We start from the raw sequence: 21,014 nt of genomic DNA, 5'->3' as shown, positions 1-21,014 counted from the left end.
AAAGCAACCAGCTTATAAGCCGTTCTTCAGCTCCTCACTGAGCGGGCTGAACGGCGGCTTCGCATTCTTTGCCTTGTCTTGGTCGAACACCCAGATGCCGCCAGTTTGATCCTGTTCAATACCGCCGTAGGGCACTTCTTTGATGAGCTTGTCGAACACTGGAAGTTTGTCTGCTCGCGAAAAAAAGATGCGTTGCCATTCTTTCCCTTCCGATTGTTCCTTCTTGCGAGTCGCCCGCTGGAACTCCTCAATCTTGGTCTTCTCAGCGTGTGTAGTATTCATGTCGCCCTTTTGAATGGCCGCGGCAACCTTCTGCCACGCTCTCCGTGTCTCCAGAGGGTCCTGGTCTTTGATGTCCGCCACCTGTAGCTGCGTCTTGGGTTCCTTCTTCGCGTTGTACTGTTGGACAACATTCTTGTCGGCATCTTTGATGACGAATTCGTCTGTCCAGCTGCCCTCAGCTTTGTACAAGACGCTCTTCTTGTCCTTCTCTTTGCCATGGGGATATACAATTGCCGAGAGCGAGTTCTTCTTGCCAGATACCCACCCAGCGCCCGAATAATCAATCCGTGCAGTGTAGCCAGATGAGGATACGATATAGCTGCTCTTGTTCAATTCCACAAATGGTGACCCCTTCAGCAAGCCTTCGATGTGCAGCGCAGGCAGCGTAATAAGATAATCCTCGTCGAATGCGTCGAGGTGCAGGAGCGCGTGTCCAACCTGCTTGAGGTGAATTGTCGTGGAGAAGCTAGCTTTCTGCGCGTTGTAGCCTTGCAGACGGACACCGTGCTGGTTATTCCAGATACTGTATGCGGTCACTGGTGGGTGGTGCGACACCTGTTCCGAGACCAGCTGCGTCTCCCCAGTCTCATCTGTCCATTTGCCCAAGAACAGCTCGCCCAGAAATGGGTTGATAGGCTTTTTCTCCGAACCAAGCTTCTCGTTGCGACTGGCGTATTGCTGTTTAAGTGTACTGAGGAACCACTTGAGCACGAGGACCATGCGCTTTTGTTTGTCCTTCTCTTGTGCAGGCGCAACCAACAGGTGGGGCATCTCACTCCAGTACGCCGAGAACTCGGTCAACGATGTATCACTGACAATCCAGGGAGGAGCGGTCATCGAGGAGAGGTCGCCGTTGAACGAAGCAAGTTGCTACTGCGCGTTAGGTGGAGAGAATCATTTTGGACTTTGTACGCTCCCACCTTCAAGAACCCCGTCCATGATGCCTTTTGCGCAGGCGGAACTGCAGACGCCTCTTCTGACATTCTGGTATCGAGTACTGTTCAGGCTCTACCTCGTGTTTCACACCCTCGTCACCGATGCGATTCGTGGAGAAGTCGTCGTCGCAGAACGTGTCGGCTTCACTGCGAAAATGCGTCCAAAGTGGAGGAAGCGAAAGCCGTTGTAGGGGGTCGGTAGTTGCAAGCTAAGAAAGATAAAAGAGTAGCGGCTCGTGTAGATGACCAGGTGTTGTGTGTCCCAGTTATGTCGTGCCATCTCCAGCCTCTAGTCTAGCGGGGGCAAAATCGGACGTCATCGCACCGACCACAAGGGCAACCGGAGCGTCGCTTCCCCCACGTTCACCCGTCTTCACTTCCCGCCAAAAACGCGGCCCTGCTTGGCTTCTGCCTATGCTGATATCAGTCCTAGGGCATTCGTAGACTTACAACATCAATGTTTGCCCTTTGCCATTGAGACATGCAGTCAGATCAGCATGCCCACCCCTGTCGCTGACATGGCTGTGCAGATGGTGCCAGGTACCATCTCACCGTCTTCTGTAAGTCAGCTGCAACTAGTAGTCGAGAGAACTACTGAAGGGTCTTCGATAACCTACATGATACGATTTCTCCATTGGCAGGTGGACAGTAGTTGGACTGCGTATGAGCGCTGAATCGCATAGTTACCAGCCGAGTTTTGGAGAGTCGGCAAGTTCAGGCGTCTAAGCTTTCTCCTCTGCCTACGCGGCGGCATTTTCACCGAAACGCAGGTCGAACGTCCCGAGATGGCACAGACACCTTCCGGCATTCTGCAAGAGCCACGCCTAACCCGGCTGAACACATGATGGCCTAGTCAGTGCCCTCGAGATGGAGCTGTTTGAAGCAAAACTTTTTGAGCCACTATTACAGCTTTTCTATCGAAAGAAGACACACCATGAGTGATCGCACTCTCGACTGAATCTCTCAATCCGCCAGACGACACATCCGAGCTTCTGATGCCTCAGCTCCATCGTCTAGGCAGAGAAACACCGTGGCTCGTCAAACAGTAGTGTACAGAACATGAAAACAAGCACCAGCCACATTGATCTCCACTCATGCCACATTCATCTCGTACTTCACTCCTCCATCGCATCTTCATCGTCCTCATCATCGAAGCCCACAACCTCCTCGCCTCTGTCTCGAGCTTCCTGAACAGCCTCCTCCAGATACTTTCGGAACTCGCCCTGGTAGCCTTCGTACGACAGCATGAATTCCAGATCGTCACTCGCGATCTCAAAGGACTGGCCAGCGAAGCTGCGCTCAGCATCATGACTGGCTAGACGGCGAATGAGTTCCTCTTTCTTGCCGGACGGGGAGAGGAACTCCTGCTTGCAGAGAGCGCGAAGCTGATTGACGTTCAGAGACTCGTCGATGTGCTGAAGACGCGCGACAAGTTCGGCATGAGTCTCATCTTCCTGCCAGCCTGGAGTGATGTCGCGACGCCGAATGATGGCTTTGAGTTCGCCGTTGTTGAGGATGGATCGCGGGTTGAGCAGAGTAGCCTTGGTGACGCGGACCTTGGAAGAGCCTGGTTCATGGGCAGTGACCTCTTCGTCATTGGCGGCTCCCTCAAACTCGGCCTCAGTCAGTCTAGTACGCTTCGCGCTTGCCCTACGAGCTGGCTGGGAGCGCTTCTTGCTGGGAGTCTTTTTGGGACGCTTCGGCGCGAAATTGGCACCAGCGTCGGTACGCTCGAGATCGTCTTCATCGTCGGCGTCGCTGGCGGAATCCTCCGTGTCGTCCAAGTCTTCTTCGTCAGATTCCCAGTCCAGAGTGACGCCAGACTTGCGCTTGCTTGAGCGGTCACGAGCCGTGGCAGCCTTGCCAAAGAGATTCTTGCCGGTTATCTCCTTAAAGATCTCCCGCTCAACGCGAATCTTCTCCAACTCCCAATCACGCTCCAGACGGATGAGTTCGAGATACTGCTCGCGAGCCTCACGAGCTTGCACCACCATATTCTGCTTCTCCTGCTTCTGACGGCGACGCTCGGCGGCAGCATCCTGGCGCTTCTTGACCTCCAGTTGTCTACGCTTCGCCTCATCGATCTTCAACTGCTTCTTCTCTTCTATACGAGCTTCACGTGCAGCTTCGAGATCCTTCTTCTCCTGTTCAATGGCGTCGCGACGAGCTTGAGCTGCAATGATTCGCTCCTCGCGGAGCAGACGACGGCCCTCCTGGTCATCATCGAGTTCGATTGGGAGGAGAGCAGTGCCATTCTTTAGAGCCTCGTAGCGCTCTTGGCATGCATTGGCCGTGTACTTGCGCTTGACTGTCTTCTCGGCGAGGTAGATCGAGACCTCATTCCACATCCTATCGCGAAGACGCTGGAATTGGACTTCGAACTTCTTGTCCATTTCTGTCTTGATGTTGTTGAGCTCTTCATCCTGGTTGAAATCAGCTTGCCATAGTAGAAGTCGAGATTTCCGGGGATACTTACCTCTCCAACATGCCAATCGCTCAGCTCATCGTCGAGTCGCTCGTCCTCGCGCTTCTCAAGCACCTTACGCAGACGTAACCAGCGACTGCCGACAGTCTTTGGCACATACCGAATACGGCCTTCTTCCGTCAACTTGGCTGCCACATATTCGTCGCTGTAGGACTGCTGCTTCAGTTCGATGATGCGGGCGTCGTCGGAATCGTAGTCGGCGTTGATGCGTTTCGAAACGGCAGCAACGCCACCTAGAACGCGAGGCTTGCTGCGCGACTCTTCCTCGTTAACTGCTTCGGAGTCGCCCGTCGGAGGCTCTTGCTGGACGGGCTCGTCGTCCGACAGCTATGGTCGCTCTGTCAGCTTTTCATTGATTACTTTCATCCGTATCTACCCCGGTAGGCATGGCTGTCGGTGGAATCAAGGAGAAACACTTACATTACGGCCCGCTTCGTTGTCCTCCTCAAGTGCGAACTCGTTGGCTCTGAGTTGGGCAAGTGCTTCCTGTGCTGTGATCCCAATCAGCGTTATCGCTCGAGAAAACTGTGATCCCAGTGCCGCCTGGTTTGGACTCGAGCGAGCATGAAGTTGCCAAGAAAATCAGAGACTTACGTGTGTTGATCGGCTGCGGGGCACCGCCCCAGAACATGTCCAGCGACATGGTGGGCCTTGTTGTCGGGCGCGAGTGCTGGTATTGTGGTGTGTCTCTGAGATGTTGTGGCGAAAGTTAGGAGGTAAGGTGTCTGGTGGGTGGCACGGTCGGCGACGGCACGCGGAGATGTCTGAATTGAGGTGGTGATGTGCAGACGTGTGTGCCTTCGGGAACGATCTGGGTAGCTTACGAGTGCTTTCTCCAATACTCGCTTCCTGAATTTCTTGTTTGGTAGGTAGTGGTTGTTGGCGTGGTGTGCGGCCGCCGAGAAGAGACAGGTCAGGGACAAGCCACAAAAGTGGGGCTGTCGCGAGTGAATGACTTGCTCAATGGCACGTGCACACAGTGATGCTACGTTGGAGTTCCGTCCAATTTGGGTGACAGTCGTACCTGCCTACAAACGACCAGTACGTCCATCAATGTGCAGTCAGATGGCTGTGGGCGCCAGTAACGTCCGGCATAGTCTCTGATGGCTGATCTCTTGGCATTGAAGCAGAGCACAGTGGGCGGATATGGTGGGCAGAAATATTGCGGAGTCCACGATTTCCGAGCTTGACGATGACTGTATTGAGCAAGACCAGAAATGCTCTCGTTGCACACAGTACAGTTCGTGGCCGAGTAGATCCCATTTGGAATGGCCCACGCCAGAACACCATTCGCTCCTAGAAGATAATTGTGGGAGCGCGAGGGCAGCGGCTGTTCTGCTGCGACGTATTATATACCTGATGATTTACGAGATTGCGACCACGGCTCAGCGGGTAGCAGAGTCGGTTGCAAGACGATCGGAAGCCCTGTGCTTCTTGTTGAGCATATCTGGCTTTCATCGTGCTCGATGGGCGCTTTGTCATCTGCCGACACAAACTACACGCAGAGGCTGCCATAATTCCCCCTGATATCGCTGGTATTCATATGCAAGCCCGAGTCTGGCATTGGCCGTATTTTCATCTTGAAGCGCAACTTTTGTCACAGCATTCGGGCTGAAGCCCTGCGACAGCCGTTCGAAGGGGGTACCATCGACGGCACAGCATGTGAGCAGGGAATGATGTTTGCAGCAAGATTTCAGGGAGGCAGAGGCAATCTTCGTCGTGTCATTGATGGCAGGAGAGCAATGGGCAAGGCGAGGTGAAGTCTGCTGGAATGCCAAGCCCTGCGAATCTTGGACCGCCGCCTTCCACATCCTGGCTGCATCGCACCAACTTCACAGACGCCAGTGACGTATGCTTGACTCCGAGGTGTGCCACCCAGCACATCTAGAGCTCTGGTGAGCTGCGGAAGTGGGTTGTACGCTGATAGTGGCGGTGCTCTAAAAGTTGCAACAGGTAGGCAGTAACGTTCTGTTCACTCTTTCTCCCACGACTCCTACAATTCGCATCATGTCCTCCTATTTCACGCTGCCGTCCTTTGCTAGGGCGAAGAAGAACCGGGAAGAACTCAAAAAGACGAATCCTACTCAGCCAGTGCTCAAAGACGAAGACGAAAAGTTCCTGGAACGTCATCTATCGCAAGACGAAGGCCCGAAACCAGATCTCCCTCCTCGACCCGCCGATGTCGCCAAAGTCACGGACGAAGGCGAAGTTAAGGATGCGTCGCCGGCAGAGGCCAAGGCAGCAGGAGGGGATGTAGTTGTACCCGAGACCCAGCCCAAGTCGCGCGACGCGCCGAAAGAGAAGTCGAACCGAAAGAGCTTCGAACTACCAAGTCAAGAGGAGGCAGAAGAAGCAACGCGAGGCTGGAACTCGGCAGTGAAGCTCGACGACGAGAAGGGAGCAGCCAGCGCACAAGAGAAGAAGACTTGGGCATCATATCTCCCCGCCAAACTTCAACCTGCGAAGAAAGAAGACGCTCCGAGCAGTGCCAAACCAGCCGAGCAAGAGACAAAGACAGAAGACAGCAATCAGCGAACATGGGGCGAGTATGCATCGAATCTTGTGCTCTCGAACTCACTCCCAAGCTGGCCTGAGTCATGGACATGGCCTTCTAAAGACAAGGACGCGAAGCCCGAGCCGGTCTACAACGAAGATGGTACTATCAACGAGGAGAAGACGAAAGAGAAGCAAGAGAAGGAGGTCTCAGTCCTGCTCGACAACCTAAACATGTCCGCAATCAACAATCGCGTCTTCGCCTTCAATCAAGAGACGCAGAAGATCTACGACCGTTTCGCCCAGGTCCTCAAAGATACCATCAACGGCGTGCCCACAGCATACGATGATATGGACAAGCTGATGCGAGACGCTGGTCCGACTCTCGAAAAGCAATTCAAAACCATGCCACCTTTCGTCCAAACACTCGTTAAGAGCCTGCCGGCCAAGATCGGCACCTCGCTCGCCCCAGAGATCATGGCAGCTGCGAGCGAAAAGCCCGGCGCGGACATGAAAGCTAAGCAAGCGGCTGAAGGCTCATCGACACCCGCATCGAGCAAGCCACAAGAAAAGAAGAAACGCACAGTACCCGGACTTAAGAAACTGATGAGCAAAGAAGGAGTTGTGGCGACAATGCTTCGAAACACCGTCAACTTTCTCACCACGCGCTTCCCATTCTTAGCGTCAACGACGAATGTGGTCCTTTCGCTCGCAGTATTCAGTAAGTCACTAATGAACCCAGCTTTGATTTCATGAGAGCACCAACTAACATACTTTGTTCAGTTCTAATGTTCGTATTCTGGTATTGCCACAAACGCGGCAAAGAAGTGCGCTTGGCAAACGAATCGGCCAACAGCAGCCAGATTCTCGAGCAAGACGGGGAAGGCGATATCGAAATCTCCGAGTCTTCGGACAGCGAAGAGGACGAGAAAGCTGCTGCCGCTGCCGCTGAGGCCAAGCTTGAAGAGACACTCAACCAGCCTGATCCCGCACAAGTTCCGTTACCAAGAACAGAATCCGATATGGGAAGTGAGAAGAAGAAGGATTGAGATGGACGCGACTTAGTCATTGCGACAACATGCGGCGAAGTCGCACTCACCTCCTAGCCACTGGGGACGAACAGCGTATGAGAAGAGCGCAACTTTTACAAGATTTCTGAGCAGCTTCAGACTGTATAATCAAAGGCAAGGAACAGGCACGACAGGACAATGAAAGCGGTTACGTCTATATGGCAACACAGCAACCTAGATACCCAGAATGAACTTCCGCGATTGATCTTATCCTTTACTTAGCTGCATCAAACTCTCTTCGGAACGGGCCAAGGTGAGAAAAGACGGGCCATTAATAAGAAGTGAATCGTTTCGCTGTACATTCGTATATGCCCTTTGCTTTCCCAAACATCGCACTAAGCGGAATCAATCATCTCTGTACGTACAGCAAAGCGAGCGACCGAAGCTGTCTGTGCACACACTGTAGGCGTCTGTCGACGCCCAAAACGAAAAAGACAGAAACACGCGCATCAATCATCCAGCCGGAAAGAAAGCCCCCACTAAAACGTTGCAAAGTCATCACAAAAGCATTCCAACCTCATAATCATCACCTCTCCACCTCTCCTCCCGAGGCGATTCCCGACTTGTGCCGGGTCGAATATTCTCTTTCTTCCAGTTGCTGGGGCCAGCACCACCACCAGCCCTTTTACTCTTCATCCGCTGCAGTGCAATATTATCGTCCCGCTCCTAGACGTTCTTCAAATAATTACTTGGGACCAAGCCCAGTCGTCCATTAACTTCCGCCTCCCACCATCCGTCGTCCTGGTGCCTCGTTACGGCTAGAATATCTCCTTTGGCAAAGGAGAGCTCCTCGGGAATGGCGGCTTGGTACATGTACATTGCTCGCGCTAAAAATTGGTCAGTAATAGGTCAAAAAAGACAGGCGTCAAACTTACAATAATGCATAATTGGCCTTCCATCTTTTGTGACCTGTCTCTGCGTCCCCTGGCTCTGACTTCGGACGCGAGATGAAACTTGATTAGCTCCACCGCTCTGATCAGGGTAGTATTGGCTTTGAGGCCGACCGCCACGTTGAGAGCCATAGCCAGGGTCTTGACCGGCAGGAGCAAGAACCATGGCTCCGCCACCGTACGGATCATTGCTTCGGCTACTACCTGGTCGTCCTGCACTGGTTCCGGGTCGACTGTATGCTGGATTTGGAGATGTAGCGCGAGGAGGAACCTGGTATCCTGGAGAGCCACCTCTTGCGAATTGACCCGAATTTTCGGCGTACTGAGGCTTGACTGGACTATTCGATTGTGCTCGGGGTCTGGCTGCTGCAGGTGCCGGGCCGCCGTAAGGGTTTGGAGATGCTGCCCGAGGCGCTCCGTAAGGATTTGGCGATGCTGCTCGAGGTGCTCCGTAAGGGTTTGGTGATGCGGCGCGGTATGGCTGCTGTGTTCGCTGATCATTGTTATGGAATGGTCGAGGGCTCGTACTTCGTGGTATGGGACCTGGAGATGGTGCACGTGCTGTTTGACCCATGCTACTGCCAGGTCGTGGAGGAGCTGCATTGAACATGTTACGCTTCTGGGTGCCGTACTGTTCCGCGGTCTTTTGCATCTCTCGCTTCGTATGAGCTGGCGGAGGAGCACCAAGTGTGCTTGCGGGAGTGTAGCCTGGTGGAGGCGTTGCGCGAGCTCCTTTGCTGGCAAAAGGCGCAGGAACAGTACGATCTGCTGCCTCCGTACCAGGAGCTGGAGTGGACATGCCGTAGTGTCGATCTGCAGATTGTCGTGTAGAGGCTTGTTTCGTGACGCCCTTCAGCTCTGCTAGAGCTTGTGCGATCGGATCATGGTCGCCACCCGTAGCGCTTCTAGCTGGCGGCTTCTTGTTAGGATGAGCTACATCGAAGACGTTGTTGCCAATGCCAAGCTGGTAGTCTGCGCGAGGGTCGACGTCTGGGTCAGGACTGACTGAGGGCTGTTTATTGGCCCAAGTGTTGGTTCTGCTGTGTCCGAATGGCTTCGCTGGGCTGCTATTCGCACTCTCAGTCTTGCGCATGTTCGCAGGAGTCCAAGTGTTACGACTTGTCGGCGTAGGAGCTGCAGATTGAGGTTCATCCTTGCGTTTTGTGCTGGCTCTTCGCTTGAATGGACTATTAAAGAAACCGCTCTTCTTCTTCTGGATGGACTTTTCCTCTGGCGGGCCACCAGACATACTGGACACACCGGAAATATTAGATCCGTTGTAATTATAACCCTTGGTCGGCGATGCTGCACCACTGGGTGGTTCCATGCTAGAGAACGACGTTGGAGCAGAGTAATCACTGTGGTCACCCTGGCTCTCGCGACTTCCAGGCCTCATTGGTGATGGAATTGTGCTGCGCTCCGAAGGAGGTCCCATGCCAGGTCGGCAGAATTGAGTCATGCCATCTGCAGGATATGGGTTATGCGGAATCTGTGGTGCGTCTGCATAGGGGTTCGATGCCACCGATGAGACATTGCTGGATGCGAGTGGTGGCGGTATTGCCGCTGCGCTGCCATGCGAGCTTCGTGCTTGCGCTGTGAAAGAGTCATCGAGTTGCACGGAAGTCGTGCGGGCTTTTGGAATTCCCATCTCCTCACGCAAGCTCGAATCTGGATCGTGATGTGATTCGAAGGTGCTCGGTTGTGGTGATGCTGATCTGAACGTTGGATTCATCGTGCGCTGGAATTGAGCCACGGCATAATGGCCATCGTCTGAATCGTGATTCGATATCACATCGTCCAGGTCGCCTCGGCAAAAGTTGATGTACTTCGGTGGATCTGGAATTTCCTGACCAGTGCCAAAGTCCTTGATGAAGCTGACAATGTCCTTCTCCACTTCGCAGTCCTCGAGAGAAAGGCGGATTTTTTCGCAAGACTGGTCGTCGCTCACACACACGGTAGATGTAATGTTGGCGAATGACCACAAACTGCTCTTGAAGTAATCCAATCGCTCTTCCTCCAGATCCTGGAACTTGTCACATGCTGCTTTCCACTCGCGATTCCAGCGGCCAGTGGTCTCTTCCAGAATCTTGACGGCCTGCTCGTACTCGGTGCTGTTGGATGACATTTGGACCTGTGTCTTCTCGAGCTTCGCCTTGTTCTTACGCTCCTCCTGACCCATGACCATGTGCCCTTGGGCCAAGTAGCCCTTGATCTTGAGGCAATCCTGCTCGAAGCGATCGCGCGTCTTGTTGACTTGTGCTGTTTGCTGGTTCTTCGTCTTCAGTAGCTTCTCGATACCAGTCTGGATGATCTTTCTTCGCTCCTTGATTCCTCCGTTGAATGCAACGAGTGGTTCTTCGAGCTCTCCCTTCATTTGCTGCGAGATGTGCTGATGTGCCTTCCCCATGGACTCGGTCTCTCCTCGTACCACATCTAACGACATTCGTAGTGTGCCCGTCTCGACCGAACCCAGTGGCTTCCTCGCCAGATTGAGGAGCTTCTTGGCGTATTCATCTTCGATGGCGGATCGAGCGGTGTAGAAGGCCTTCAGTTCGTCGCTGGTGACTTTGGCATTGTGCATGCGCTGGAGGAGAGGGTCGACGCCGGCGTCTTCCTTGCCCCAGAAATTGTTCGCGACTGGAATCGATGTTAGTATCGAATCTCACTGTGTCTGTCGTTCTGGAATCTGGCATACACGACAATGAGACGGTCGGCCCGTCGGAGCCCGCCCGGCCAGGCATGGCTCTGGAAATGTGTGATGCTGCAGCGACTGAGGATATGGGTGAATGATACTGATGCAAATATCAGTCGCGTTGAACCGCAATTGTAGCGAAGTAAGTGCGTTTGCAACGTCGTGATCCAGCGGCCTCGCGATGTGAACCCTCGAAGTAAGCGCGGCTGCCCGCCATCGTGTTGATGTCGTCGTCCAGGGCAACTGCGCGCGCGCGGCTGCTGACTTATACCCGCACCGCGCTATTCAATTCGCACCATAAATTCCCTTCTGCCTCGCGATCCAATCTTCTTCCTTTCTTCATACTTACCTTGTTCGGGCATCTGCTGCACATGAATAGCAGAGCCATTCAGAAGGTCCTGCATTGCACAGCGCGGCGACTGACTGGATCTGATCTCCTTCGGGGGCTCAGCGGGCGCAATTTTTGATGGCCCACCGACCAAACACCTTTCATCATCTCGCTGGCTTTGAGCCGGCGGCTGGAGAAGGATCACAATACAAGACTGTCACCGCCGTCAGTGGGCGTATTGGCTGTCGGCGACGGCAGGACCATGAGCGTCTCTGTCGCCAGGTCCGGTCCCTCCGAGACGTCCGCCTGTCAGCAAGCCTGACCGCCTGTGGCGCCGACTCGAATGCACGCTACTCGAGCAGGCTAGAGGGCTTCTGTCGCGCGTGCTCGCCGTGTCTCGAAAGCGGCTCCTCCGTGTCCGAGCAAATTCACTCAGTACTTGCCGACCTGGATGAGCTTGGCCGGTCCGTCCTTCCAAGACCCGGCTTGAAGCCGTGCAACACCGTTCCCCCACCCGGCCATCATGTACAGGACTGCCGGATGTAGGAACGATGCACGCCGACGTCGACTGCGGGCAACAGGCTGCGTCCTGCGCACAAGTCTCGCTCCCTGCTATCGATTCGATGACATGACCAGATGGCGAGCGTACGCATCGTCGAAGTCGGACCTCGAGATGGCTTGCAAAATGTCAAGCCTTCCATACTGTCAAGCACCAAGTTGGCACTGATTGAAAGGCTCCACGATGCAGGTCTACAGCAGATCGAGGTCACTTCGGTGGTGAGCCCTCGAGCAGTGCCCCAGCTCGCCGACTGCGAAACCATACTGGCCAATGCAGGCGTTCAAAAGCTCCTGTCCAGCCCTCACCTTCGCACACCCGTCCTGATCCCGAATCTCAAAGGGTTGGACGTGGCGCTGCGTCACAATGTGAAAGAGATTGCCGTCTTTGTCAGCGCCTCAGAAGGCTTCAGTAGAGCCAATATCAGATGCAGCGTGCAGGAAGGGTTGCTCCGCGCTCGAGAGGTCGCAGAGAAGGCTCGCGCCAATGGACTGGACGTTCGCGGGTGAGTTGACGACAATTCGATTGTTTGATCGAAGCTTGTCACGCTGCCACATGATATGCACTGAACTGAAAGCGCTGACCGGAAATCAGATACATCTCATGCATATTCGCTTGTCCATTCGATGGTACGACGCCTCACGCTGCAGTCCTCAATTGCGTGCGCCAACTGCTCGACGTGGGCTGCCAGGAGATCAGCTTGGGCGACACCATCGGTGTGGGAGTGCCAAAGGAAACGAAAGCCCTCATCGACTATCTGGTCAATGCTGGCATTCCGATTGAGAAGCTCGCAGGTCATTTTCATGATACATACGGCCAAGCCATTGCGAACATGTGGGCTGGCTACAACTGTGGAATGCGTGTCTTCGACAGTAGTGTTGGCGGGCTGGGAGGTTGCCCATATGCGCCCGGCGCCAAAGGCAATCTAGCAACGGAGGATCTCGTGTACACTCTGGAGCGGGCAGGCATATCGACCGGTGTCAATTTGCCCAAGCTGGTCGACACTGGCGTGTGGATCACCGAGCAACTCGGCATCCCGAATTCCAGTCGAGCGGGAGCAGCTCTCTATAGCAAAGCGCAGACTGCCAAGCAACGTCCTGGTGCAGCAGTAATAACTGCGAAATCTGCTCTGCCTTGGACACTACAGCCTGGTTCTGGAGACCTCGAGCTGTACAGGCAAGGTCCGAATCTGAAATTGGTGTTGAATAGACCGCGCAACGGCAATGTTTTGACTGCTTCGATGATCTCACGTCTCACGCAAGTATTCGAGGGTGCAGCTACCGATCGCTCAATCACTCGCATCGTCATCACAGCCAATGGCAAATACTTCTGCACTGGAATGGACCTGAGTCGTGATAACTCGCCAGTTGCGCAAGAGGGCCCTGCTGCCTCGGATGCACAGTATGATCGACTAGTGCGTCTCTTCGAAGCTATTGACAACGCACCACAAGTCACAATCGCTTGCGTCCAAGGTCCTGCATTTGGCGGCGGTGTAGGGCTGGCATTGGTCTGCGATATACGCTTGATGACTGCGAACGCCAGTCTTAGACTCAGCGAAGTCCGACTCGGTCTGGCTGCTGCTACTATTTCCAATTATGTAATTCGGGAGCTGGGCATATCTTTCTCCCGCGAGGTCATGCTTTCTGCTCGCTCAGTCCTTGCGCAAGAGCTCCTGCAGCTTGGCAAAATCGCAGAAATCATACCAGCAAACGAGCAGCCTAGCTCGGCAATCGATGAGTACCTGCGTCGGTTGCAGGCATGTGCGCCAAAGGCTTCAACTCTGACGAAAGAGCTCGTGAGGCTGGGATGGAAACATGCGGGAGATGAGGTACAGGCCCGAGGGGTGAAGGACATTTTCACGGAAATGATGGGCCACAAGAGCGAATCTGCTCATGGGCTGGCGAAATTCCAGAAGGGCGTAAAAGATGTCGACTGGGATGCGTACACGTTTTCGAAGGCGAAGACGAAGCCACGGTTGTAGACTGAGACTGTCTGAATATCATCTTCCACTTGAACTATCGACCCTCTTCCCATCCAGCACGACTTTGAGTCTCACAAGACGTGGGATTGCAACGCAATGTATGATGATGATTGATCCAATGCTCTGTGATCGATTGCACATTTCATCAAGCTTGAATTCATCGAAAGCTACAGTCTCGGCCGCATAGGTGACTTTGCCTTGACAATCTCTGTTCCAATCTTGCGCAGGATGTGTTTCTGATGCTTCCCACTGGCAGTCTTTGGAAAGTCGTCGCCAACACTCGCGTCGCCTACCCACCACACGTGCTCAGGGGTCTTATGTCTCCCTAGTGTCTCACGAACCCAGGCTGCAAGTTCTGCTACTGTTGGTCGTGGTGTCTGCTCTGCTTGCCGTAAGAAGCAAGCCACGGCTTCCCCATATTTTTCATGAGGCACTCCGACGACTGCTGCTTCTACTATGCTAGGATTGGCGAGGAGACGTTCTTCGATTTCTGCGGGAACGATATTCTCGCCACCTGGGCATGAGTTAGCGAATTTATTCTGATATATGTTTGGAAGAGCCAGACTTCACCTCTGATGATCAAATCTTTGATCCTCCCTGTTATTCTCAGATATCCGTCTCCATCCAAAATTCCTTGATCGCCTGTGTGCATCCATCGTGTACCACTCGGGCCGATTTCCATGACCTCGTCCGTCTTTCGGACATCTTTCAAGTAGCCTTTCTGCAGCGCATAGCCGCTCGTGCAAATCTCTCCAGCGACCCCTCGAGGTACAACTCTCCCGTCAACATCAACGACTTTCACCCCAGTATGAGGAAGTAAAGTTCCCACTGTACTCAGCCTTTGCTCAACCGTATCATCTGACCTCGCACAAAACGTAACAGGAGAAGTCTCCGTCATTCCATACGCGATCAATACTCTTGAAATCCCCATCTCTTTTTCTAAACGATTGACTAGCTTTTGCGGGACTTGAGAACCTGCTGCCAATGCTGTTTTCAGGGACCCGAGATCGTAATAGCGTTTGGCATTTTCGTCTAACTGTGCAGTGAACATCGTAGGGACGCCATGCAGAAAGGTACAGCGTTCGGCTTCGATGGCTTTTAGCACTAGGGCTGCGTCGAATTGCTGGGATGGGTAGACGATGCTGCTCCCGCGGGTGAAAGCGCAGAGGAACCCCATTACGAGGCCGAAGCAGTGGAAGAGTGGTGGCGGGCAACAGATGATGTCGGTTTCTGTCAAGCCGATGCGGTCGCCCAGGAGGTGAGCGTTGTTGATCAGGTTTCTGATTTTGTTGTCAATTCCAAGTAGAAACAGGGAAGTGGCCTCAAAATTCGGCAACGTACATGTGCGAGAGCATGGCAGCTTTTGGGGCGCCAGTAGTTCCTTGCGATTCTCAATACACCTCCATCGTTTCATGATGGGTAATAATACATACCTGATGTGAATTGCAGATTCAAGGTATCCGCGGGACAAACAAGTGCTTCCGTTTGCAGTAGCTTCGTGTCACTGGTGCTGGAGGACTGCCCCTTTGCGTAGAATGCTTTGAAATGCTCCACAGTCAGGTCTTTGCGCTGGGCATGCTCATCATCATCGAAGACAACAATTTGTACGCTCCTGTTGGTTGAAGAAACACGTTCAATGTGTGCCGTGAAATTTAGCTTGGGTCCTGGAAAACGTGCAATGAAGAGCTGCTTGATGTCTAGTCACTTTCAAGTCAGATATGAAGATGTCTTGCACAAGCTTCAATTGCGATTGACTGACCACTAAACGAGACTGCATAGTGTAGCTCTGTCGGCGTATAATTGCTGTTGAGCACAACTGACGTGACGCCTATCCGTGCTGCGCCAAGGAAGACTTCGATGTATTCTGAACAATTACCGGCCATGATACCAATGCAGTCGCCATATTGAAGCCCGGATTGAAGCAAAGCTTTTGCAATTATTTTGCTGCGAGTGGCAAGGTTCTTGTATGATCGTCGGACGTTCTGCCAAGGCACAACCAGCGCTGTACGATGACCATGTGCTCGAGCTTGAACATCGATGAGCGATCCGAGTGTGATGGTCCAGAGCGATTGATCAGTCGAGCCATGCAGTACGGATAGTTCGGGTGCCATAGTTCGATGAACACTTTGCAACGCTCGAAAGGGCCAGCACAAGGATAACTAATTGTTGTAGCAACGGATTCTTCGGAGGAGGCCAGCCAACATGTCGACTAGTTCCCTCGAACGACTGCTCTAGCCGGCACCTCCACTGCTGTAGGCCAGCGGGCGTGAAACTGACCACTCACCACGAATCGTTGCTGTGCCTGCCTGCAGGACTCACCGTGCCGGCCATGTGAGTGGCCCGTGCGAGCCGTGTCCGTCCCCACTTTCGTGAACCCTGCCTAGAACACGGTTCGTCCTCATGCCATGCCAGCATTATGCCTCTGCAGAGGTAGGCATACTGTGATGTAGACGACGTTCTAACTGTTTCGCAGCAATACCGTCTCCATGGCCTCAACAAATTCGTATCCTGTTATCTCCTCAGAAGTAAATCTAGGCGGGCCGCAATTTCAAGCGAATCGTGCAGCATGGGAGGATCTGCTTTTGAAGTTTGAGAGAGCATCGATCGACTCTGTCGCAGAGGGAGGAGAACAGTATCTCCTCAGACATCAACAAAGAGGGCAGCTTCTTGGTGGGTCCCACACGTCGCAAAGTGGATTCTCACAATCGAGCGCGAACTGACTTAGACTTGACGATAGCTAGAGACCGAATAGCGCTTCTCCTAGATCCTGATTCGCCTTTCTTGGAACTCTGTCCTTTTGCTGGATGGGATCAAGAAGATATTCCGCCATGTGGCAATATCATCTCTGGCATTGGCAGTGTTTGGTATGCTCCAGACTACGGTTGATGATCAGTCCCTTCGATCTCAGGCTGACCTTTGTTCCCCAGCGGGCGACCTGTTGTCATAATCTCTCATATTCCGACGCAGAATGGCGGCTCATGGAGTAAACTCACTGGTAAGCTTGTTAGAACCGGCGAAATTTCCAAACACGACTGACTGCTTGTAATAGTACCGAAGCAGAATCGAGTGACTGAGATCGCGAATGAGAACAACTTGCCTATCGTGGCACTCGTGCAATCTGTAGGTCAATCAATTTGCGGCACAATGGCCAGAAAGCGGAAAGACTGATCAACAATGACCGCAGGCAGGAGTATTTCTTCCTCATCAATTCGACATCTTCCACAAGGGTGGCCAGCTATTTCGCGACCTCTCTCAACGAAGCCAGAATGGGCAACAGTCTTGTGCTATTGTCTTTGGATCATCAACTGCGGGCGGTGCTTACCAACCTGCCATGTCAGACTACACTATATTCGTCAAGGGCCAAGCACAAGTCTTTCTGGGTGGTCCTCCGCTCGTCAAAATGGCCACAGGCGAGATCGTAGATGCTGAAACTCTAGGTGGGGCGGAAACGCATGCAAAGCTTACTGGACTCGCGGATCAGATCGCTGTTGATGAGTGAGTTTGTCGTCGAATTACTGCGTCGCACAGAAGCTGACACTTCTTCTGCCAGGTTCGATGCCATACGAAAAGCTCGAGAGTGGATGCTCACGTTGCCGGAGCCTTCGCCGGATTTCACGGCAATCGACGCGCCTTTGCCTCCACGATATTCTCCAGAAGAACTGTTGTCTCTGGTAGATCCAGACATCCGCAAACCATTCGATATGACGGAGGTACTGATCAGAATTGTCGATGATTCGCGAATATCCATGTTCAAGCCGAGCTTTGGCTCGAATCTCATCACCGCTTATGCGCAGATAATGGGCCACAATGTTGGAATCATAGCCAACAGAATTCCTGTCATCAATGGAGACGAGGCTTCCAAAGGCGCACAATTCATTCGGCTGTGCAATCAGTCGTACGTGCAGTTCCAGTTCCCAGGATAGATTGAAGTTCGTTCGAAGCTGACTTTGTTGCAGAAACCTGCCAATACTCTTCCTGCACAACGTCACTGGATTTATGGTCGGAACCAAAGCCGAACATTCAGCCATTATCAAGAAAGGAGCACAAATGGTCTCAGCCGTGAGCTGTTCCAAAGTCCCCCACATCTCCGTTATACTAGGCGCCTCTTACGGAGCAGGCAATTATGCCATGTGCGGGCGAAGCTACAAGCCACGCTTCATGTTCACTTGGCCGACTGGTCGATGCAGCGTAATGGGTCCAGATCAACTCGCTGGAGTGATGCAAAACATCGAGGCGAACAGTGCCAAGTCGAAGGGCAAAGTGCTCGATCAAGAAGCTGTGACAAAGCGAACGGAAGTCTTGAAGCAGACTGTGCTGAGAGACTGTGATCCGTATAGGACGAGCTCTGCGCTGCATGATGACGGAGTTATTGATCCTCGGGATACGAGGGACATTGTCGGTATGTGCTTGGAAGTCGTCAAGCTTCCCGGCGTTGAGGGCGCAGCGGCACACAGTGTTTTGGCTCGGCTGTAAAGATGTGCATGAATATCGCTCAAGGTCTCCAATCAGTTTTTTGTCCCACATGCAGGTGTCAGTGTGGCGTCGGTCAAGGCGCTGCGTTCGCCTGATAGCTATGACATGCAGAAGCCATTTGTGCGATGAAGCTCGGTCTGATGTGTAGATTGAGCAATTTCGAAGTACATGTAGTCTCGATGCCATTGGAGTTCGTATCGCGACTCAATCCTGGTGCTTGGAGCGATAAAATCGTGAGACGTAGAGCGCATCAACATCACCAGATCCACTTTGCTGAATTCTATTCCACAACACAAAGCGTCGTTCCTTCATTCACGGCGTCTTGTTCCTGTACTTTTGACCGAAATGTGCCATCAACTGCCGCATTGATGTTGATCTCCATTTTCATGCTTTCCACAACTATCAATTTCTCCCCGGCTTTCACGCTGTCACCATCCTTTTTGAGCACAGAGAGGACCTTGCAGGGCATCGGCGCAGTCACGATTCTCAGCTTCTCTCCTGCGCCGCCTTCGCTAGCTTCCCGCAAGTGTTCGAAGTAAGATAGGACACTGAAGCAGAAGAGATCGACCCAGGTGCCAAGGTGAGGAAGATGGCACATGGCTCTTACGCCAGTTCCCGTATGTGTGATGCTGGAGGAGCTTGTGTCTTCTCGCTCTGTGGCCATATCGATCGAATAGTTCACACCGTCGATAGAGACGTGGGTTGTTGCATGTAACCAAGATGCAACTCCTGATTTGACAGTACTGACAGTAGTCGAGTTGATTGCGACGTTGTGAGTCACCTCGCCAGGAAGGCTGCCACTTCTCAAGGCGTTGCTCAAAGTGTTATAAATTGCAGCCGCGCCAGCAGGCGACTTAGTGAGGCCTCTTGCTTTAGGAAGAGGAGCTACCAGGCCATCGAAGCGTGCGCCTTTGTCTCGGCTTCCCTTGGAGTCCCATGAACAGAGAAATGGCTGCATATTCGCGTTGGCGTCTGGCATGAGAACAATTCTGCGCTGTGCGCGATTGACTCTATCATAGTTCTGATTTCTAAAACCAGATCCGACTTCGGCGAAAGCTCTTCCGGAACTACGTGATCGCGGCAGATATTGCGGTAGCGCACTGAGAATGTATCCCGCGATCAATGGTAGACTGGCGACTAAATGTGTGGCAGCTCGCTGGTCTGACGGGGCCAACAATGCAGGGAGGTTTTGTGGAATAAATGATGTGGTATAGCCAGGATTTGAGAAGCCAGGGTTGAGTAGACATTTCTGTAGAAACTGCTGATTTGTTCTTACACCGATGCAAGCAGTTTCAGCGAGGACGCGAGCCAGTCGGTTTCGTGCTTGTCCTCTCGTCGGTGCCCAGACTACAATTTTGGCGATCATTGGATCGAAGTGGATGGAGATCTGCGACCCGCTTCGAACACCGGTCTCGAATCGAACATGTCTAGACTCTGCCTCCGAGAGCTTCGCTGGCTGCCAAAGCCTGATGATACCCGTTTGCGGAAAGAAGTCTCGGCTTGGATCCTCAGCACATAGTCGGCATTCGATAGCGTGGCCAATTTGTTGAATCGATTGCAGCGGTGGAAGTGACGAGAGATCACCACCCGCCGCTACGAACAATTGTAACGATACGATATCCAGCCTGGTTACCTCCTCAGTAATGGGATGCTCGACCTGCAAGCGGGTGTTCACTTCGAGGAAGTAAAATTTCCCAGTCTGCACATCAAAAACGAACTCCACAGTACCAGCGTTTTCATAGCCGAGTAGTTTTGCTACGCGGACGGCGGCTTCACTCATTTCTTGGCGCTTGGCGGCATCAAGCCATGGCGAAGGCGTCTCTTCAACCACCTTCTGGTGACGTCGCTGGACTGAGCACTCCCGTTCCCCAAGACTGTACACATTGCCATGCTTATCACCGATGATTTGAATCTCAATGTGCTTGCCCGCTTCGATATACTTCTCCAGAATGCAATCGGTAGATCCAAAGAACCGTGCTGCTTCAGACTGGGCCGTGCGAAGTTCTCCTGGAAATGCGGATGCTTCGCGAACAATGCGCATGCCCTTCCCTCCGCCTCCTGCTGAAGCCTTCAGCATAACGGGATATCCCATCTCGTCCGCGAATCGCTGGAGGTCGTCGACGTCTTGACTTGCTCCGAAGGCACCGGGTATCAATGGCACTCTAGAATCATGTTCTCGCAAATAGGCTTTTGCTGATCTTTTGTCGCCCAACGTGGACATAGCATGGGAGCTTGGCCCTATGAATGCTATCCCTGCCTCCCGTACAGCAGTTGCAAAAGCTGCATTCTCGCTGAGGTATCCATAACCTGGGTGAACAGCGTCCGCTCCGGCACTGAGTGCAGTCTGAATCAAAAGGCTGATGTTCAGGTATGGATTGCCACCTTTCTGATCGATTGCCCCCAGTCCGATGGCCTCGTCAGCTTCGAGAATGTGTTTGGAAGTCGCATCTCTGAGCAAAGACGGTCAGCAGTAGTCAACGCAGACCCGTGCGTGCCTTGGAATCAAATACATACTCGTCCACATATACGGCGATCGCTGTCACACCGAGCTTCCGACAAGTCTCAGCTATTCGACATGCTATCTCTCCACGATTCGTTATCAACACTCGTCGGATCCGAGGTTGTTCATCATCGTCGAGGGGAATAGGCGCAATGTACAGGGCAGCCGGCTCGTCTGATTGTTTAGACATTCCCGTTCGAGCGTGTGTGTGTGTATGATGGCTTCTCGACGATAGTCCTGAAAAGATGGGTGTGATCAATACTGTACATACCAATACCTACTACCCTGAGCGTGGCGCACGGAATCGCCGTTTTTGGCTAGAAACGCGG

General features: G+C 53.0%; 8 protein-coding genes across 8 annotated transcripts; 3 read left to right on the top strand and 5 right to left on the bottom strand.

The window, feature by feature from the left end:
* Positions 1 to 12: 12 nt before the first annotated feature.
* Positions 13 to 1,265, bottom strand: CKM354_000092800 (uncharacterized protein; the record flags this gene model as incomplete). Its single annotated transcript, XM_044796035.1, has 2 exons — positions 13 to 1,152; positions 1,203 to 1,265. 2 exons carry the CDS (start codon positions 1,263 to 1,265, stop codon positions 13 to 15), a joined length of 1,203 nt encoding a protein of 400 aa, XP_044651970.1.
* Positions 1,266 to 2,332: 1,067 nt separating this feature from the next.
* CKM354_000092700 (uncharacterized protein) lies at positions 2,333 to 4,345 on the bottom strand (the record flags this gene model as incomplete). The annotated part of the gene is made up of 4 exons (XM_044796034.1): positions 2,333 to 3,640; positions 3,694 to 4,029; positions 4,123 to 4,193; positions 4,297 to 4,345. The coding sequence occupies 4 exons, from the start codon at positions 4,343 to 4,345 to the stop codon at positions 2,333 to 2,335; spliced, it is 1,764 nt and encodes a 587-aa protein (XP_044651969.1).
* Positions 4,346 to 5,709: 1,364 nt separating this feature from the next.
* Positions 5,710 to 7,244, top strand: CKM354_000092600 (uncharacterized protein; the record flags this gene model as incomplete). Its single annotated transcript, XM_044796033.1, has 2 exons — positions 5,710 to 6,916; positions 6,979 to 7,244. The coding sequence occupies 2 exons, from the start codon at positions 5,710 to 5,712 to the stop codon at positions 7,242 to 7,244; spliced, it is 1,473 nt and encodes a 490-aa protein (XP_044651968.1).
* A 687-nt stretch (positions 7,245 to 7,931) lies between these two features.
* Positions 7,932 to 10,896, bottom strand: CKM354_000092500 (formin-binding protein HOF1; the record flags this gene model as incomplete). The annotated part of the gene is made up of 3 exons (XM_044796032.1): positions 7,932 to 8,092; positions 8,141 to 10,792; positions 10,851 to 10,896. The coding sequence occupies 3 exons, from the start codon at positions 10,894 to 10,896 to the stop codon at positions 7,932 to 7,934; spliced, it is 2,859 nt and encodes a 952-aa protein (XP_044651967.1).
* Positions 10,897 to 11,626: 730 nt separating this feature from the next.
* On the top strand, positions 11,627 to 13,712 carry CKM354_000092400 (uncharacterized protein; the record flags this gene model as incomplete). Its single annotated transcript, XM_044796031.1, has 3 exons — positions 11,627 to 11,639; positions 11,924 to 12,236; positions 12,326 to 13,712. 3 exons carry the CDS (start codon positions 11,627 to 11,629, stop codon positions 13,710 to 13,712), a joined length of 1,713 nt encoding a protein of 570 aa, XP_044651966.1.
* Positions 13,713 to 13,879: 167 nt separating this feature from the next.
* CKM354_000092300 (uncharacterized protein) lies at positions 13,880 to 15,823 on the bottom strand (the record flags this gene model as incomplete). Its single annotated transcript, XM_044796030.1, has 5 exons — positions 13,880 to 14,226; positions 14,283 to 14,992; positions 15,054 to 15,093; positions 15,146 to 15,409; positions 15,472 to 15,823. The coding sequence occupies 5 exons, from the start codon at positions 15,821 to 15,823 to the stop codon at positions 13,880 to 13,882; spliced, it is 1,713 nt and encodes a 570-aa protein (XP_044651965.1).
* A 375-nt stretch (positions 15,824 to 16,198) lies between these two features.
* On the top strand, positions 16,199 to 18,185 carry CKM354_000092200 (uncharacterized protein; the record flags this gene model as incomplete). Its single annotated transcript, XM_044796029.1, has 7 exons — positions 16,199 to 16,382; positions 16,450 to 16,576; positions 16,640 to 16,707; positions 16,762 to 16,832; positions 16,897 to 17,207; positions 17,263 to 17,607; positions 17,669 to 18,185. 7 exons carry the CDS (start codon positions 16,199 to 16,201, stop codon positions 18,183 to 18,185), a joined length of 1,623 nt encoding a protein of 540 aa, XP_044651964.1.
* Positions 18,186 to 18,465: 280 nt separating this feature from the next.
* Positions 18,466 to 20,875, bottom strand: CKM354_000092100 (uncharacterized protein; the record flags this gene model as incomplete). Its single annotated transcript, XM_044796028.1, has 2 exons — positions 18,466 to 20,635; positions 20,700 to 20,875. The coding sequence occupies 2 exons, from the start codon at positions 20,873 to 20,875 to the stop codon at positions 18,466 to 18,468; spliced, it is 2,346 nt and encodes a 781-aa protein (XP_044651963.1).
* Positions 20,876 to 21,014: the final 139 nt, after the last annotated feature.

The sequence above is a fragment of the Cercospora kikuchii genome (genome assembly GCF_019650295.1).
Source record: "Cercospora kikuchii DNA, contig_00001, whole genome shotgun sequence".
NCBI lineage: Eukaryota > Fungi > Ascomycota > Dothideomycetes > Mycosphaerellales > Mycosphaerellaceae > Cercospora > Cercospora kikuchii.
Note: the sequence above shows the minus strand (reverse complement) of the source record. Positions and strands in the feature narration are given on the sequence as shown.